We start from the raw sequence: 19,402 nt of genomic DNA, 5'->3' as shown, positions 1-19,402 counted from the left end.
GCAATTAAACATTTGAAATGCTAGTATTTTGTCCTCCTAACAATGAAATTGTGCTACAGTTCACTTTGTTTGAGTTTCTCGTTTATTCATCTGGCTGCATTTTCAGTAAAGTAAATCAAAACGCTATCAAAGCATTTACAACAAACAAAAAAATGCATTCATAAATGTACACAGCACAACCGAGAGGAAACTTTTTGTATAGAAGGTTTTATTATGCATATATTTACAGTGCAAATAAACTCTGAATTACATCTGAAACAAAAAGAAAACAGCCGTTAGCGTCTCTATAGATACGGTCTTAATATTAAGACATTGTAAATACCGTCTTTGTTACAGATTGAAAACCTGAAGAGCAACATTTTATCAACTTTGCAATATGTACACCACCCAACAACTTTCTGAGGGTGAAAATTGAACTGAACTGAATTAATAATAAGCACCATCTCATCATTCAGCAAAAGTTACTGGCTGTTGGAGGGAGTCTGAAGTGTTGGTTGAGGTTAAATTCATTCCCTTAGAATAAAGTGTCATCACAAATACCTGGGCGGGACATGCTCTTCTCCAGCTGCTTGAAGGATTCTCCCGCTAATGTGCGAATCTCATCCTTCAGCCGACGGTGGCCGTCCAGAGTGAGGTGCCAGAAACACGACTTCCTCTTGCCATCTCGGCACAGCTGGTTGCAGGTTTTGCGGAAGCTGCTGTTGAAGCACAGGTTGTGTCGGATGGTGTTCTTCCAGCCATCTGGGGCAGTCTGAAAGAATGGGAAGTGCTCTCTGGGGACATATGGAGAATATGAAAAAAATGGGGACACTCTAATGAATCTTAAATTGCGCACATAACACAAAGGCACTTTACTAAAAAGAGAGGAGACAGTCATTTTGGAAGAGTTTGCATTAGCTACTTAAAAGTCCCTATTATGTTTTTTTTGGAGTTTCCTCTCTCCTGTAGTGTGTTTTATAGGTTAGTGTGTATGTAAATGGTCTGCAAAGACTAAAAGTTCCCTTCAGAGGGCATTCCTCTCCATCACAGTCACAGAATGTTGTATACCCTAATGAGACTAGACCACCAAGCTTTACATAAACCTGTTGGCTGTGTTTTACCAAACTATCAAATTCCAACCTGGTGAAGTTATAAATCTGCTGGACTTTGAGGCTCCCAGTATGGCTGCTCTTGAGCGCCAATGCGATGAGGATGCAATAGTTCAAAGGTGGACGAGGCCAGCATCCTGGCTTCAGGGTCCTACTGTCCTGAAGGCAAAGTAGAACAATCACTTAAAGCCCATTCACTCTTCTGCCGGTGCTCATGAATGACACTTTGATTTCAACATTTCAGAAACCGGGTGATAAACTTGTGCAAACTCAAATCTACAGTTCTTAGGGAAAATATGCATCTTCCAAGGATATTCAAATGTCAGGTGTAAATATTCACACTTGTCAAATCTGAAAAATCAGTCATATTAAGAAAATATATTTTAAGGGTCTTTTTTTTAATTTTATTTTTAAAATATTTTTGGGGGGATTTTTGCCTTTAATCGGAGAGGACAGTGGAGAGTGACAGGGAGGTGGGAGAGAGAGTTGGGGTGGGATCCGGAAAGGACCACGGGTCGGGAATCGAACCCAGGTCGCCGGCATACGGTGCAGGTGCCCCAGCCAGTTGCGCCACGGCTGGAGCCAATTTTAAGGGTCTTTAAGAACAAGGAAAAAGGATGCGATCCTAGAGCTCTCTATACCCCACTTAAGGAATATGGATCTTTTCCAAGCCCAGTGTTCTCACCCTGGTCTTCGGGGTTCTTCCCTTGCGTCGGTTCTTTGCTGGTGCACAGGACACGTCTTCATTCTTGATCTAGCAGTCAACAGATGGTGGGATTAGATTCTTAACACACCATCAAGTTGTCTGAATTAATGCAATGAAAGCTTTTGGATCAGGTGGTATGCTCCAGTATTTATTTTAAAGCAGGGCAGGGCTTTGGTCTCATGTGTAACTTTACATGAATTGTTTGCAGGTAGATTAAAAAGTAGCCACACTGTTTACCAGCCACCCACTTACACCTAGTATTAATATGTGCTTTGTATTTAGAGCTTGTACATGTACAAGAAACCCATTTATGCAACCATAATGCATTGCAAAACAAGTTTAAAGAGGCCCTTTTATGCTTTTGGGGCATAATAGGGCACAAAGTAAACTTTAGCATGCCACCACACATTTGATTGTTGATGTCTGTAGTGCATACCATACCATGTAGTCAGTTGAGTGCAGCATCTCCTGCTTGATAGGAGCACACATGTTGAGCTCTGTGCTAAGTTGACGTCGAGTCCCTGCAGAGTTCAGTAGTGGTTTTTGGATTTCATCAGTAGGTTCACAGGTAGTCTGCAGATCTGCTGAATTCTCTCTGTACTGGATAGGGCTGGCAATATTGGGATTCACCAGCAGCCACAGGTTTGGCTTCACAAAGGTGTCTGGAGGATAGAAAAATCGAATGAACGGTTTAACCACAGTGAACGTCTTTACGCTTTTTTGGCAAAAAAGTAACATCCATTTTCAATTGGTCCAACTGGAGAGGAAAATAAGCTAATGTGGAAGGGAGTAAAAACACAGAATGTAGAACGCTTTTAAAGTGAGTCCTGCATAAAGCGAACAGGCTGCTGTTAAAATCAGCAGATGCTACAGACATTAATGAAGCACGTTTTTCTCTGATCTTACCTGATGTTTTATCGTACCAAATGAATTCGTCTTTTCTTCTCGAGGCTCTTGCAGAAGGCCTCTGGACCACATATTGATCATTCAGTTTGTCATCTGCCATCAGTGAAAGATTAAAACATCGACACAAACATATGCTCACCGACAATCTGTACCTCTTGCACCCTAGAAGCCGCCTCATTCAGTTCCTAATCTGTGGTTTATGAACAATCCTCCTCCATGTTTTACTGTGCTGTTGGATTCAATTACAATAATTCCACCCACAGTGAAGCTAAGGAAACCAGTCACCGTAGTAAAACTGATCCGTGGTTGTGGCCAGTTTCAGCTCCTTATCCATGTCCCAGTCTGTCAGGCCCACAGAGCAGTGCAGGTCCACGAGTTGGGCTTTGGTTTTCAGCTGTAAGGTCATGGTTTGATGCATTTCATGGGTTTCTGTTCAGTTCAGAAGCTCTCTGATTAAGAGTCCCAGGTTTGCTGACAGGCTGCTGATACTACAGCTGGAGCTCAGCAGCCTGATTGGACTCAATTAGACCTAAAGAGTTCAGCCTGTGCTGAAACCCATCAGGGAGATATCTGAGCTAAAGCTACATTTGCAATTAATACATTTCAATATGTTTTATAGGTTCAATATAATAAACAGTATAAGATTGTAATTAAGTTACTGAAACTAAATGGAGTTTTGATTAATAAATGGATCCCACCGTTGTGAATAATGTTCCATATTAACGTCAGGTGATGCCACATGACAACTAAACTAACCTCCTCTACTGATGAAGACTGATAGAGGCTGTTGAAAGCACAGGAAAAACTGGAAATTAAAGTTGTATTAAAACAAAAGGTACCGGTAAGTTAAATTGTACTGGCATATTATATAAAAAGCATTTAAATTCAGAGAGAACACTTTTGCAAAGAAACTTCTATGAATGTCAAAACTGAAGCAGCTCTGACTAGCTTTAATTCTGGATTTTCCTTTGGTTTTGTTTTCTTTTGTGATCGGGAATCTTGCGGGTCTAGGAAGAGTAGTTCAACTAGCTGATTTTGCCATGCCAACATGCTAAACTCAGATGATAAACAGTGAACCTGCTTAACATCTGCATGTTAGAATGCTCTATTAATTAGAGAGCTGTTTACATCCCATCAAACACAGCATTCAGCTGCAGCAAACAAACACTTGCAGCAGTATTACAACCTGTTACCACAAAAAAGATTCATAAAACTTCTTTGTAAAGTACCAATACCCAACTCTATATGAATATTATCCTTTCCTACTACTGACTGCTGAGATTTCTTTTTGCTGACGCATCCCTTTCTTTCCTACATCTGTATATCTTCTTAAACATTTTTTTTTTAAAAGGGGCAGCAGTGGCTTTGCCTTCAAGGGCTTGGACTGGGGTCCAAAGGGTCGCCAGTTCACGTCCCGATTGGATCAGAACAATGGAGTGAGCTGGTAGCTGGAGAGGTGCCAGTTCTCCTCCTGAGCCACTGCCAAGGTGCCCTTGAGCAAGGCACCAAACCCTGAAACCACTCGCTGGTGCCGGGTACCTGGCAGCCTCCCTGCATGTGTGTGGTTGTTTGTGCATGTACATCCTCCCTGTGTGTAATGTGAGAGAGTGGGGAAAGAAATGTCCCTGTAAGGGATTAATAAAGTGTATATCTTCTTCTTCTTATATATACCCATTAGGAGGGTCTTATTCATTTCTTGAGACTAGCATTTGTACAGTTTCGTCCATTTATTTTTTTATCACATTTACAGTACACATTCACAAGTAAGAAACAGATCGAAACAGAAACAGATCAATTTTTACAGCATGAAAAAAACAAAATCATATATTCATCTTTAAATATCTATATATCTTTGTATAGTTTTAACATTAAGTCTTTCATATACTCACAAGATTTTTCGCCTCATTCCAGTACGTTCATTTACAGAGAAACTCAAACAGGAACGGGGACGCCGAGGAGGGGAAGCTCCTGTTTGGCTGCTGTATTTTTAATATCTAACAACAATTTATTTAAGACAGCAAATCAGGTGGAGGAGGGGGGGAGCTCACACACTTCACTCGTTACTTTTTTGGGGGGTAAACCACAGTAATGATAAGACATGCTGACAAAACTTAGCACTAAAACAGAAATAAATACAGGTTGTACAGAACATGGTAGACACTAACGCTATGAAAAGGAATGTTTTTATGACGGGTTAAAGTTCAGACGCATTACGTTCAGATTTGAAACCCTAACCTTTGCCCTTTACTGATATCCTAAGGTGAATCCACAATATACATTACACTGCACCTTTAAGTGCTTCATATGCCTGGAGATTAACACAATCTCAAAAAGATGGTTGGTGTTTGGTGGCTGGAGGTTTAATTTGTGTACTTAGTAAATTGCAAATTCTTCTCTAGTGTATTTTGCGAGCTGTGTTAGGTGGAGAGGGTGTGCCTGTCAAAAAGGCACACTAGGCTTAAGAATCAGGGAAAATATTTGATAGTCAAATGAGTTGCATCCTTCATCTGCCTAGCTGATAATACCAACAACCCCCCATAATGGACCAAGCTGCTGCTTTCTGGTTATTTTTCAGCTCTGTATTTCGGTTGATAATGCGTTTAACTTCGTGAGCCCTTGCTAGAAGTCACGCTCCAACAGGAGATTCGGATGCCAGGAATCAATTAACACCCGCGAGTGAAGAATGCAGAACATTCAGCATCAGAGCGTCAGAATCTTTAACACGAGGTGGGACTGCGAGACAATGTTCAAGACGTACGACTGAATGAAATGACAGGAGGAAGGAAAAAGGGAGGAGGAAGAGAAGGCTCAAAAGATAGGAATGTAGTTGTCGATCTTGGCGCGGTGCCGCTGTGCGATGCACTCGGCGATCCACACGATGTTCCTGCACTCCTGCTCCTTCAGCTTGACGTAGGCGTAGAAGACACTGAAGTGGAACTGGTTGAGGAAAGCCAGTTTGTTCAGCTTCACCTGAAGGAAGGGAAGAGGAGGAGGAAGATGAGTGTATTATTGTGAATTCAGTATCCAGCTGATGAAGACTTGCAGTAAAGGAATGCCAAAATACAAGACAAAAAGTTGATATTCAGCTAGAAAACATCCCACTTATACTAAATTTGTTGATCATAATTTGTAAAAACAAAACGAATGTCTGTATTGCCATTTACATGTAATCATATTAATAAAAAGGTTTTGCAAATCTCTAAATAAAATGTATATATAAATATCTACTTCTGATTATTCTCAAATTCATATTTAAAAATCAGATTTTGTCTTCACACGTACATCCCATCTGTTTGTGATTTTGTGCAGCGAGAAATCACTGGAAACAGAAAACAAAGCAATATATGTATACTGTAGTTTCCCCCCCAGAGATAAGTAAATATTTGTGATTCTGAAAGAGAGGAGAAATGCAAGGAAATGACAATGTAGTCATTTTATTGTCCTCCTGCTAACCTCCTCCCAATGATTGAGCTGCTGGTAGAAGACACGATGCTTTTATAAAATCACAGGGTCACTACACAAAGTGCTGCTCGTTCAGCTATAGTATATAAACATAGAACGCCTGATGACAGACAAGGTTAGGAGCAACAAAAGCTGGTCCTATTCAAGCACAGCCACAAAGCATCTCTTATCTAAATTGCTGTGTAATGCATGTATGCATGCTTGTCAGGGGTTTTTCTTAGAACAAATAAAGTATGAAGGCCCTAAAGTCACTTCCGAACAAAATGACGGCCCCGCCCACTTTCCGGTGAAAATAATGCATTAGAGCAGAGCAGAAAATAATAGTTTCTTCAAGGTTTGAAAGCTGTTGAGTCATATAGTGCACCTCAAACAACAAATAAATCCAGAGTCACGGTTACTTTACTTCCTCTACAGAAATAAGGACGGTAAAAGACACAATCTAATTTGGAAACCGGACATCCATCCCCTTTTTATTCGGAGCTCCGTGAAAACAAAACTGTCTATGCTGTCTGACGCTCTATTTGATATGATTTTCATATTTTTGGAGTAATTATATTGTTTTTGACAAACAGAAATATTGTTTTCTTGAATCACTTTAAAACTTAATGGGGAAAATCTGCATATTGGTATGAGGGCGCACGCCGACAGTTAGAGGGCGCAGCGCCCCCGTTACCTGGTTTAGACAAAACCCTGCCCCTTAACCAAACACTTTTGAAATGTTCCCTTTGTACATTGAAGCTCAATCCCATCTAGAGAAGTCCCTTCTCTAGATGGGATTGAGTTTATGTCGGATAACATGCGTCTCACCTCATGCTCAAAGAATCGGTCCTCCAGTGTTTTGTCGCCTGGGTTGCTACCGGCCCCTTCGAACAGCAGCTTGTATTCCTGAGGGCGTGAGGGGAGATGGAGATACAGAGGGAACACATTTTCTGATTTAAAAAAGAGAAGGATTGTTCCAAAAACAGATAATTTATATTTGATGTCTTTAACTTGTGGGGATCTCAGCAGGCAGCTGGCTTTTGGACTTACAGGATAGAAATCAGCGACGGCCTTGACCTGCTCGTAGTCATCTGCCCGGGCCAGCTGAGCAAGGCCTTCTGGGTAAAGCTTGCCGCAGTGGGGGAAGAGCTTGGCGCGGTCCTCCTTGGACAGCTCTGTGCCGAACGAGTTGATGGTGATGATGAAGGCCCTCCTGTCAGCTTCAAACTGCAGCAACAAGTAGAATGTAAGTGGAGCAACAACGAGTGACTGACTGAGCCACTACTTTATTCCACAGCCAAAAACACTTAGCATTTTTATACACACATGAATTAATAGGCGGGAACGAAGTTGGACATATTATAACCTTTAAAAAGCACTTGCGACACAAAAGATGTTAAAATTAGTCAGCTGTGTCTGAGTGTGTGTAGATGCATGTGTGTTTGTTTATATTCTATACAAGGCAGAGACTCACCTCCAGGATGGGACACATGGTGTCAGCCGTGGTTCCTCCAAGGTTGGAGCAGAACTTATAGAAAGCCTCCAGGTAAGCCTGTAAAAAGGGTTTAAAAGGTTATGTAAATATATATAACCAATAAATAAACCAAGCAAAAACCAAATCATTTACAGACCATTTACATGCACAAAAACGTAGTGTAAATAAACTATAGGAAAGGGAAAACTGAAAAATGGGAAAAGCTCTTGCATTAAATATATAATATAATATAACGTGCTTCACCTTGTAAAGTGTGTTACGAATTATTTCAATGTTCATCTCATCCAAGTCCTGCTCAGATATGCAGTCCTGGAAGAAAGCAGCTGAAAAACAAAAGAGAAATAACATTAAAACCAACAGCAAGGAAATGTTTCTGTTAGCTCTGGCACCATCTGCTGTTCTGCTAAAGACATTACTATTCTGTTTTTAGATATAAATGGCATGTTTTTATAGGGGGGGTACCAACCGAGGGGCGTGTCCACCAGGATGGCGTTGTAGAGCTCGGCGGGGGTCTGAGCGATGTTGACCGCCTCCATCTGCTCAAAGCTGCCCAGGGGATGACACTTTGGCACCAGCTCAGAGATGGCCCGCTGGTGGAGGGTGCCCGTGATCAGCAGGATGACGTTATCAATCATGTAGCTGTACCTGAAGACACAACATGAATAACATTAACCCCAACACTATTATTTTACCTCTACACCTGAATATCTTAACTTTGTTTTAATACAGTCAGTGTTGGAAAAGCTTATAAAAAGCACGCTATGAACAACTTGCCTATTTTATGGGCAAGAACCGCTCTGAAAATTCTGCATGCTGGTGCATTCAAGGACAGTCAAGGACTACTGAAGTGCAAGATTAATCTGAATGAAAGTCAGAAACACTTTAAAATGGTGTTTATGTCTGATTTTGTTTTTCCAACAACATACATCAATGGATTGCTTTACAGCTAATGACTATCAGTTCCCAGATGTTGGAGTATACTTGAATGCACTAATTATTTTCTCAAACAGTACCTTCTTGCAGCTATTGCAAAACAAGATAACATAGCTATCTAACAAAGAAATGACAGGGATATTCACTGTGAAGCATTAGTAACCTAAAACACACTTCTCCATGCTGGTTGTCATTGCTTACTGAAATGAACTCAAACAACTTATTTTTGTCAAGAAATTAACTAGAAAACAATATTGCATGCTATTCTTTAATGTTGTTGGGCATCTGGGTGTGTATCTGTCACTTTCCCTCATCTAGCTTAACTTTATTTGACAGGATTATTATTGATTTTATACTGATGCTAAATGGTATGTGCATGATTTATTCCCATGCCGTTTTCAGTATTTAACAAGTGTTACATTTACAAAAGAAAGATTTCACAGAAAATCACAGTTATAGTTCAATAAGTTGAAAGGTATTTCAACACAACAGCATTTTTTGCTTACGTGATGAAGTCCATGAAGCTGGCCAGAGGCTCATAAGACTGATTCCTCATGTGGCGAAACTCCACCACCATCTTCTCCTTCAGCTTGTCATCGATAACGGACACTGTGAGAGGAGACGCCTCGTTTGCCAGAAAGCTGCCATAGTCTGTGCTCTGCAGGTGGAGCTTCAGATCTGCAAGGGAGACAAGCTAATTAGGAAAAATAACCTTGTCCTTGTCAATTTGACTAAGCATGAAAGAAACCATAAATTAAGCTGCAAGATGGGCAATATATCCTGGAATGATCGTATTTATCTGCGCACTCAGCAGAATCATACCACTACGCTTGCATGTTTTAGCTAATTTTATACACATCATGTACACTTAACATTGCAATTGCAGAGTGGACATATACATGTTCAACCAATCAGAGCTAACATAACTTCTTTGTAGTTAAAATGAGACTTTCACTGATACTGTAACAAATTACATGTGAAATCGTGTACTCTGCTGCAGTAGGCTATACCGTGTTTATGTTGTACTATATCAATACATTTGACCTTATACGATGTTCTACTTCATCCTTGTAGGGCTGCAACACCTAATTTCTGTTTAACTATAACGTTAAAAGTAAGTGTAATATTGATGTTGACCAGAAAACGCTCACAAGAAGTGACTTTAGGCGTTAATGACCATAATAAACTGCGGGAGTGTCAGAGTAATCCAGTCATTTAAAGCGTATAAAATATGCCATTTGTTCTCCACTTTAGTACGTAACATCACGGGTTAAAAACGTCTTCCTAGTTTTATTTCACTTCCTCTAAAAATAAAAATCCGTGATTGAACAATATAAGTAAAACACGTTGCTATATCAGCATAGCTCGTTAGCATTGCGTTAGCCCCCTTCCCTAGCTAGCTAGGATTTATAGGATAGTAAGCTTTTTAAAAAACAAATTCCAAAACAGTTTTAACAGATATGTGGGAAGTCTCAACGTGACACTTACTGACTACTAAATATTGGCAATAACGCAAAACAGAGAGTTGAATAATGCGATTCAAAGCAACATTGTCGTTGATGTTAATCGAGCTAACGAGCTTTAAGACTGACAGCTAGCTTTAGCTCAAATTAGCCCGATATGGCTAGCTATTGCCAGTGCGGCTATCAATTGTTTAACTCACCTTCCAGGGTCTCACACTGAACGAGGTTCAAATAATCCCCCTGGGACAGTATTCCAGCTTTGAATCCTCTGACCAGCCCTTCCAGATAGCCATTATCAACGTTAAAATAGAGCTCGGAGAAAGGCATCCTGTCTGACCGTCAGATCCGTCTCTACCGCTGGAGTCAGTCGGCTTGTTAGCGTTAGCATCAGCTGACTGCACCATGTGACCGTCACCTGACCTGCCAAATACTCGTGCATGTGTGTGCGCGAGCGTTTCTATGGGGCATTGCACAGTTTGCATGTAGCATTTCAGCCACTTCAGTTCCTGTAGTCAAAACACTAAAGCAGAGTTACAAGTTCTTGCTGTACATTTACTGTGAAGGACTTCAATGAAACATAAAGAGTTAATAAGAAAAATAAAAGTAAGATGGACATAAAATGAACAAATGTAATATAAACACAGAAGGGAATAGAATTAAAAAGATAAGTGAAGTTGGTTATAAAATGATGTGTGCTCACACACACAAAAAAAACCCCTTGCATTAATGGGCCAGTTTACCTTTTGTTCAAGTCAGGACAGCAGTGATTTTAACTAGAAAAACTAGAATGTAAAAACACTTTATAAAACAATATATTCAAATCATTATACTAATTTAATCATTAACATATCTACATACAAAAAAAAACGTTGGTTAATAGTAGGTATGCACATAACCGTCCTGTCCTGGGCCATGCACATCCCAAGCAAGTGTATCATTTTTCAGTCTGGTTGTTATTCTGATTGTTGCTCCTCTGTCAAAGTTATTTTTTAGTAATCATTTCTATCCTAGTGATCTAATTCAAAGCTCCTTCTTTTTTATCTTTTCTTTGTCTAGTCCAACTGTCTTACAATAAATCATACTCTTATGAAGGTTATAATGTTTTTGTTTAGTGGTGTTCAGTTGTTGTTTTGGAGATTTTGCAGTGTTGTTGAACACTTCAAGTAACAGCTGATTAGGATACATTCCACCATCTATTGACTCAAAGCAGAACTGCATCAGTTAATTCCTCTGGCAGAGAAATAGCTTTTGCAAACAGGTTAGAGCAGTTTGGGGTAACAAAAAAGGAGCATGTGATAAAAACAAATCAGACACAGACAAAGCAACAGTAAAAGACAGAGAATGAGAAGTGTTGTGAGATGTGCTCGTGTGTAGTGTTTTCCATTTGACCAAGACAAGAGTGTTGGCAGGTAAGAATCTAACTATCAATTGTAATAAGTTTGAGATCTTCAATTGTCATGTCCTGTGAGGTTCAATGGAGGCCTTATTATGCTTTTTTCTGTAAAGGTTAAGGCTACAACATGAATGTGTCTGAGGAGAGAGAGCACAGGGTCTCTTCCTCTGAAGTCACTCTGTCTGATCCATATGATAACAACACCAGAGCCGTGAAGTAAGACGATCAACTTTTCTCTAACTGTTTATGAATGCGTTACCCTCTCAGAGCTCTAAAATATGTTGTGTCTATGTTGCGTTGAAGCCCACTGAAGCAGGAGAGACCAGACTCCCCTGGACCTACCTGTGTGTCAGTAAGGAGTGACCGGTCAATGTCTGAACCTATTGAGTTTAAGAATGAGGGGCCAATTGTTGAGCCAAGGTAAGAATTTAAAGCATGAGTATGGTTTTGCAGTTAACCTGTATTATACCTTATTCGATTATTATTAAAGTTTATTCAGATTAATGTGAAAACAGCCAAATATTCAAGAAAGTGTCAATAAACAAACTGCAATTTTAAGGAAAGGGAATTAGTACAGTTTATAACCTGCACATTTTAATAATGAATAAGTCAATATCTGAACCTATTGAGTTTAAGAACGAGGGGCCAATTGTTGAGCCAAGGTAAGAATATCAACACTTACAGGTTAAGAGAACTAAAGTCAGAAATAGATTTTAATACTATCAATGACCTGGAATTGAAATTAGCAAAACAAAAAATGGACTTCAAGGAAGTGAGTCACTGAACAAGCGGGAATAGTTTTTGATGGCAGTTACAGGAAGGTACCTGGCAGTAGATGTACATTCTTCAGGATACCTGAGCTCCTCCCACACAAAGACATGCTGTTTTTAGAACAATCGGCCACTTTAAAAATGCTGTTTTGTTAAAGAGGATCTGGAGATTGAGGGTTTTGACTCGGTTTAAATTTGATTAAGGGTCACATTGAGGCTAGGTCCAAGTTTGTCATGTAATGGTAAGAGATTCATCCTACAGAGTGCTTTGTGTTAGTTTGTTCTTATCTTTTCATCATCCATTACAATCATGGGGCGTACAGAACTGTTGTGGTATTTTCCTTTAGTCAAATGAGAGCTTCCTCCAACACTGAATTTCTATTTAAGGTACATCGGTTAAATTAATAATCTCAGATCCAAACTCTTTAGCTATCATAAGCAACACTATTGCTTCCTTTACATTCACAATCATTTTCAACTGAAAACGTTCATCTTTATCACAGGTGTTCCAATTATTAAAATAAATACCTTCCAGATGATCAGATTTCGCACATTGTTAGAGTGTGACACCTGTAAAATCACCTCATGTTTTCTGGGTGTACAGAGTTCCACGAAAGAGGTCAGTGGTCATCAAAGAGAGGCCTGCGAAGAAACATCAACAAAAACTGGACTCAATTTTCAAGGTATGTAACAGAAGGAAACATTGAAGAGAGACAAGTACAATTTAAAAGGCAACTGAGTTTATTGTTTCTTTTGTTTTGGTTACTCTAGGTCTTTTTCAGTTTTACTGTGTTGACAGTGCCTAATTTTCAATACACTTTCATCACATATTCAGTGCATTACAGGCAGTTACAGTTTGTCTATTGGCTAAGCTCCAAGTTCTTAATACGCCAGTGTGCAGTTAAGATATTAGCTGCAAGTGTTACATAAGGAGGCAGGTGTACATGCAGGATCAATTGTTCAGCCCTTGAATACACCATAGCAGACGTTAAGCTACAGATTTAGGGAAAAAATGTCATCATTTTTGAATGATACACTTTACTTTCCAGCTTCTTCAGGAGAGCATTGTGACATTTGTGAAGAAGGAGTTGAAGAAGTTCAAGACAGTTCTAGAAAGTTCAGAACACTTGGAGGGCCTGAAAGAAGAGGATGAATCTCTGGAAGGTGAAGACGAAGAGCAGGGAAGCAGCAACACAGATGCATTTCTGACTCTCACACTCAACTTCCTGAGGAAGATGGATCAGGAGCAGCTGGCTGACTCTCTACAGAGCAGTAAGATGCTTTTTTCAATTAAATAATAGTCCTGAAATATGGTTTTGTACTGGTAGATCTTTGTACTCAAGATCTGATCTTTGAGAATAGTCTAATATCTGAATGTGAACATGTTAACCACAACATTTAATGAATGATGTTTTTGTGTTTTCTTCTCAGAAAGTCGTATTTCGGTTTGCCAAATTAAACTGAAGTCTAAACTGAAGGAAAAGTTCCAGTGTTTATTTGAAGGAATTGCTCAAGCAGGAAACCCAACATATCTGAATAGCATCTTCACAGAACTCAACATCACAGAGGAAGATAGAGAGGTCAATTATCAACATGAGGTCAGACAGATAGAAGCTGCTTCCAGAAAATCAACAAGTTGTGAAAGAACAATTACACATGAGGATATTTTTAAACCGTTACCTGGAAGAGAGGCACCAGTCAGAACTCTGGTGACAAAGGGAGTGGCTGGCATCGGGAAAACCGTCTTTACACAGAAGTACATCCTGGACTGGGCTGAAGACAAAGCCAACCACAATATACAGTTTATCTTTCCATTCACTTTCAGAGAGCTCAATTTGCTGAAAGCAGAAAAATACAGCTTGGTGGAACTGCTTCATTATGTCTTTACTGAAACCAAAGAAGCAGGAATCTGCCGGTTTGATGAGTTCCAGGTTGTGTTCATCTTTGACGGCCTGGATGAGTGTCGACTTCCCCTCGACTTCCAAAACAATGAGATACTCACTGATGTTACAGAGTCCGCTTCAGTTGGATTGCTACTGACAAACCTCATTAGAGGTAAGTTGCTTCCCAATGCTCGCCTCTGGATAACCACACGACCTGCAGCAGTCAATCAGCTCCCTCCTGAGTGTGTTGACATGGTGACAGAGGTGAAAGGGTTTAGTGACCCACAAAAGGAGGAGTACTTCAAGAAGAGATTCAGAGATGAGGAGCACGCCGGAAAAATCCTCTCCCACGTCGAGGCATCAAGAAGCCTCCACATCATGTGCCACATCCCGGTCTTTTGCTGGATCACTGCCACAGTTCTGAACCATGTCTTGAAAAACAGAAAAAGGGAAGAGCTGCCCGAGACCCTGACTGAGATTTACATCCACTTCCTTGTGGTCCAGACCAAACAGTGGAATGTAAAGTATCATGCAAGTGCGGAAACAGATCACGTCTGGACCAAAGAGACCAAGGAGACCATTCTCACTCTGGGAAAACTGGCATTTGAGCAGTTGGAAAAAGGAAACCTGATCTTCTATGAAGCAGAGCTAAAAGAGTGTGGCATTGATATAAAAGCTGCGTCAGTCTTCTCAGGACTTTTTACAGAGATCTTTCAAGATGGCTTTGGGCTGAACCAGGACAAGATGTTCTGTTTTGTCCATCTGTCCGTTCAGGAGTTTTTCGCTGCACTCCATGTCTTCCTGACATTCATCAACACTGGCACTGATGTAATGAAAAAAAAAAGGCCATTCACCCTGGTGCTGAGTGTGCCATTGCAACGTGAATTTAACTTCACACATCTCTACAAGACTGCAGTGGACAAGGCTTTAGAGAGTCCAAATGGACACCTGGACTTGTTTGTCCGCTTTCTTCTGGGCCTTTCACTGGAAACCAATCAGAAACTCATACAAGGTTTGTTGAAAAGAAGGGAAGGTAAACAAGAAGTCAAAGAGTGGCTAGTGCAGTACATCAAGAAGAAGATCAAGGACAGTCTTCCAGAGAGGAGCATGAATCTCTTCCACTGTCTGAACGAGCTGAACGACAGTTCACTAGTGGAGGATATCCAGCAGTACCTGAAATCCGGGAATCTCTTTGGAAAGAATCTCTCACCTTCACAGTGGTCAGTGCTGGTCTTCATCCTTATATCATCACAAAAGGATCTCGACGTGCTTGACCTGAGGAAATCATTTACTTCTGAGAAGGATTTTCAGAGGATGCTGCCAGTTGTCAAAGCATCCAAAGTCGCTATGTAGGTGTCCAGATTCACAATAGAATATATTTGTTGCATGTTATAATTTATGTGGCTGACAACAAGGACACACTTTTCACTCAAAGTACTTGTTTTCTTCTTTTAGGTTGAGTGGCTGTAACTTCTCGCCTAGAATCTGTGAATCTCTGGTCTCAGTTCTCACTTCCAAGAACTGTGCCCTGAGAAAGCTGGACCTGAGCAACAATGACCTGCAGGATGGAGGAGTTATGCTGCTCTCAGCTGGACTGAAGAGTTCACACTGTAGACTAGAGATTCTCGGGTCAGTATTTCATGACTCAATTTCCTCTTAAAAGATTGATAACCGAGCATGGAATTGACAGTGAAGTTGTAAAACTTAAGAGTTTGTAAATGTGATTGCAGGCTGTCAGGCTGCATGGTCACAGAGAGAGGCTGTGAGATTCTGGTTTCAGTTCTGAAGACTAACCCCTCCTATCTGAGAGAGCTGGATCTGAGCTACAACCACCCTGGAGACTCAGGAGTGGCCAAGCTACATGCTGTACTGGATGACCCATGCTGTAAACTGAAAACTCTCAAGTAGAGTAGATTCAATTTATTGTACAGATACATCTTGCCTGTTGTATATGCGTAAATGTAGTGTTTGTGTTCATATGTCTTTCTCTGTCACTCACAATTCTGTTCCTACAGGATTGACCACTGTGGAGAGCTTCGGCTGAAACCTGCACCTCTTAGGTGTAAGTGGCATTTTTACTTTGTCACTGATGTGTCAACAGGTAGCATAATACGTATTCCAGGAACTCCAACACTCACAAAAATAAATCAAATCTCATTAGATAATCTGCACAAAAAACAAATGGGGAAACAACCACATTGCCCCACACTAAGCACAATGATAACTTCTTTAATCATTATTTCAAGAAACTACACAAAAAACATTTGAAAAAATATCATACAAAGTGAAAGTATGGTATAAGGTAGCGTTGCATTGAACTTTATTCAGTCTGGCACTATTTCAGTAGAGTTTTGCCTGTGCCAATCGGTAGTGAATTATGTATCTGTCAAACCCATGTAATTTTGAGTCAAATATAAGCTACAGTAGTCGTTGCTCGGGGCAGTTAACTTAGTGTTGTGTTATATGTCCTCTGTCAGATTTCTGTCAGCATTCTCTGGACCCAAACACAGCTGAAAAAAAACTCTTCCTGTGTGACAACAACAGAAGAGCAATGGTCGTGAAAGAGAAGCAGCCGTATCCTGATCATCCAGAGAGATTCAACAGCTGGAAACAGGTGCATTGTAGTGAAGGTCTGACTGGGCGCTGTTACTGGGAGGTCCAGTGGAAAGGAAGGGTTCATATAGGAGTGACATACAGGGGAATCAACAGGAGGGGCGACCGCGATGACTGCTGTATTGGTTGGAACGATCAGTCCTGGAGTCTGCTCTGCACTGATCAGAGTTACACGGCATGGCACAATAACACACCTCAAGACACAGAAAAAACCCTCTGCGGCAAGAGGGTAGCTGTGTTTCTGGACTGGCCTGCTGGCACTTTGGCCTTCTACTGTCTCCCCTCCATTTTCTCTTCAGACAAACGGCTCCACCTCTTCACCTTCCACGCAACCTTCTCTGAACCCCTCTACCCCGCATTTGGGTTTGGACGAATGCGTGAGGCTGCAGAGGACGTGAGATTTCCACAACCCTCAGTGTATCTGTCACAGATTGAACAATTGCCTCCTGTGTAGAACAGTAGTACCCAAACTGAGGATCCTTAAGACAGTACCTTCGGATGTACATATTGTGTCGAAAAGGTGACCTATCTAAATCTAAAAGCAGACTACCAAGGAGAACCTTGGCAGGTGGCATGTTGTGGATATGAAACCGAATGCAGCAATGCTAAGTTAAAAAGCTAAAGAGACACAACTCCTATTCTTAAGCTTATATATATGGTAAAAGAGAAGCCAAGGTAATATAAACTTCACATAAACATGTGTGCACACAAATAGCATTAAAACTGTTCAAACTGAATTGACAAGAACAGTTAACTTGTCAAAAAAATATGTTTCAAAGTGAGACTTTGTAGAGCGGACCTGGTGGGTGTAATTGGAAGGATCAGTGAAGGTAGGGGGGTCCGGTTATGGGTAGTTTCTTTCTTTGTAAAAAGAAAAGGGCTATGAGGTATTTCTCTCCCAATGTATTTAAATGATGGCAATCGTCTGACTAGCTGGCCTTACATACTTAGGAAATGGAAAAGAGCTGGTTGTGATTAAGAGCGCTAAATGGAAAACAGAATCAGTGCATGATGTCATGTATATACTGCAATTTGTATTTAAAGTATTTTAACTTTTTTTTTTAAACCTTTTTGCATTCTCAATTTTAATTTCAATATTGATGTAGAAATCTGCACAGCAACTACAAGCTAAAACCTTCATTTAAATTCAGTTGCATCAGAACTCTTCCATGATTGTATATATGATATCAATATGTGTTTTTTATTTTTTAAACTAGATTTTCCCTGTAACCATTTGCGAGGTAATATAGACCATAAAGGCCAATAGGGAGCAGGGTGAGCCTAACTTCGTTGAAGATTCAAAGGAGTCAAAGTATTTTTATGTAGAAAGAGAATAGTTATTATTGTTATTCTCCTCTTGTGTGGAATTAGTTTTCAGAAAATTAATTTCATGGTTTACTGTCATCTCTATTTACATGTATGTAGTTATAACTTCAAAATATAAAATAGGTGTTGAGTATAGCATTAAAGATGCAACAGGGGAAGGATATACTTGCTGTACATCCAGAAATTAGGATTTTAAGCAATGTGTTCATGTAAATATGCTGCCAGGCAGATGTGCAGTTAGAAAGGCCAATCTTCAGGGCAAACATTTAAAATGATCCCAGCTTACTATTTAAATGCTTACATTTTGCACACTACTGATATGCACCAAAACACCACATAGTATGTTCATACCTACTTGGCAGTACATCTAATTTAATGATTATTGTAATACCAATACACTTTAAAATCCTGTGTGTCTGAATGGTCATGTTTATTACACAGCTCTGGGAAATGATGACTGTGTTGACAGAAATCAGAACATAACGAATTACCTGTCTTTCAGTGAAAACGGCTCTAACACACCCCTTACTCCAGTTACATCTCTGAGCAGCACTCCCTGGTGTCATTTTAATTAATACTGCTGTGCATTTCCCCTGAGGAGCAATACAGCTTTATCTTAATCAGTTATAAGCTGTAATAATAAGTCATAATTTACTGGTCGATTACATTCTGTATTCAGCAAGTGATCAAAATGTTTTAAAATAAAAACAATAGAATACGGGTAAGTATAGTCAAGTTAGTACTCATAGTATTTACCTCTGATGTGTAATGGATATGATGTATAAAATAGTAGAAACTGGAAAAACAAGTACAAATTGAGTAAATGTACTTAGTTTATTTCAATTATTGAAAGGTACCAAAACCAGATTTACAATATTCTAATTGGTTGTTCTTCAAGATCTCTTTTCCTCACTCATGTAGTGGCAATCAACATTTACTCAAGTAGTAACTGTTAAAAAAATTAAGAAATATTAAGCTACCCAGAAATATATAGAAGATATGAATAAGCCCCACCTCTACCTGCAGCGACATTACGGGTATGCTTAAGAGATAAATTACAAGTTGATTTCTTGTTATAAAGTGATGATACATTATATGGGATTCTGAAATTGACTATTCTGCATACTAAAAACTTTTTACCTGCTAATTAAACTACATTTTGATGCCTTTGAACTTCTGAACTTTTTGAATGCAGAACTTTTACTTGTATTTTGTGTCTGTGAGCTAAAGCCAAAAACTTCGTTCTTAGCTTAAACTAAATAATTGTGCCACGGAACTTCATTGTCGTCCACACAATTAAAGCGCGGTTTGTTCAAATGAAAATTTCATTTCATATTGCAAGTAAACCTTGATAAATCACACATCCAAACACAATCCCACACTTC

The 19,402-nt window shown here is 39.8% G+C and overlaps 3 protein-coding genes across 5 annotated transcripts; 1 reads left to right on the top strand and 2 right to left on the bottom strand.

Annotated features, from left to right (window-relative positions):
- Window positions 1–180: 180 nt before the first annotated feature.
- On the bottom strand, window positions 181–3,215 carry foxr1 (forkhead box R1). 2 transcript variants are annotated; one of them, XM_063881959.1, is made up of 7 exons: window positions 2,986–3,215; window positions 2,701–2,793; window positions 2,236–2,456; window positions 1,774–1,842; window positions 1,120–1,247; window positions 541–773; window positions 181–252 (listed from the first exon to the last, which is right to left on the bottom strand). In XM_063881959.1, exons 1-7 carry the CDS (start codon window positions 3,116–3,118, stop codon window positions 224–226), a joined length of 906 nt encoding a protein of 301 aa, XP_063738029.1. In that variant the 5' UTR covers window positions 3,119–3,215; the 3' UTR covers window positions 181–223. The 2 variants fall into 2 exon arrangements, with proteins under 2 accessions (XP_063738029.1, XP_063738030.1); XM_063881960.1 differs by lacking the exon at window positions 2,986–3,215 and adding an exon at window positions 2,840–2,975 and having other exon boundaries at window positions 2,701–2,761.
- Window positions 3,216–4,408: 1,193 nt separating this feature from the next.
- On the bottom strand, window positions 4,409–10,458 carry LOC134862855 (V-type proton ATPase subunit d 1). The gene is made up of 8 exons (XM_063880957.1): window positions 10,233–10,458; window positions 9,076–9,247; window positions 8,103–8,281; window positions 7,880–7,959; window positions 7,616–7,693; window positions 7,192–7,368; window positions 6,970–7,047; window positions 4,409–5,670 (listed from the first exon to the last, which is right to left on the bottom strand). The coding sequence occupies exons 1-8, from the start codon at window positions 10,357–10,359 to the stop codon at window positions 5,509–5,511; spliced, it is 1,053 nt and encodes a 350-aa protein (XP_063737027.1). The 5' UTR covers window positions 10,360–10,458; the 3' UTR covers window positions 4,409–5,508.
- An 879-nt stretch (window positions 10,459–11,337) lies between these two features.
- On the top strand, window positions 11,338–19,190 carry LOC134862854 (protein NLRC3-like). Of its 2 annotated transcripts, XM_063880955.1 has the most exons (10): window positions 11,338–11,441; window positions 11,539–11,641; window positions 11,729–11,845; window positions 12,800–12,878; window positions 13,245–13,467; window positions 13,627–15,427; window positions 15,534–15,707; window positions 15,809–15,982; window positions 16,094–16,140; window positions 16,556–19,190. In XM_063880955.1, exons 2-10 carry the CDS (start codon window positions 11,553–11,555, stop codon window positions 17,143–17,145), a joined length of 3,294 nt encoding a protein of 1,097 aa, XP_063737025.1. In that variant the 5' UTR covers window positions 11,338–11,441; window positions 11,539–11,552; the 3' UTR covers window positions 17,146–19,190. The 2 variants fall into 2 exon arrangements, with proteins under 2 accessions (XP_063737025.1, XP_063737026.1); XM_063880956.1 differs by lacking the exons at window positions 11,338–11,441; window positions 11,539–11,641; window positions 11,729–11,845 and adding an exon at window positions 12,011–12,087.
- Window positions 19,191–19,402: the final 212 nt, after the last annotated feature.

Source organism: Eleginops maclovinus, chromosome 4, assembly GCF_036324505.1.
Source record: "Eleginops maclovinus isolate JMC-PN-2008 ecotype Puerto Natales chromosome 4, JC_Emac_rtc_rv5, whole genome shotgun sequence".
Taxonomy (NCBI): Eukaryota; Metazoa; Chordata; class Actinopteri; order Perciformes; family Eleginopidae; genus Eleginops; species Eleginops maclovinus.
This window is presented reverse-complemented; position numbering and strand designations above follow the sequence as displayed.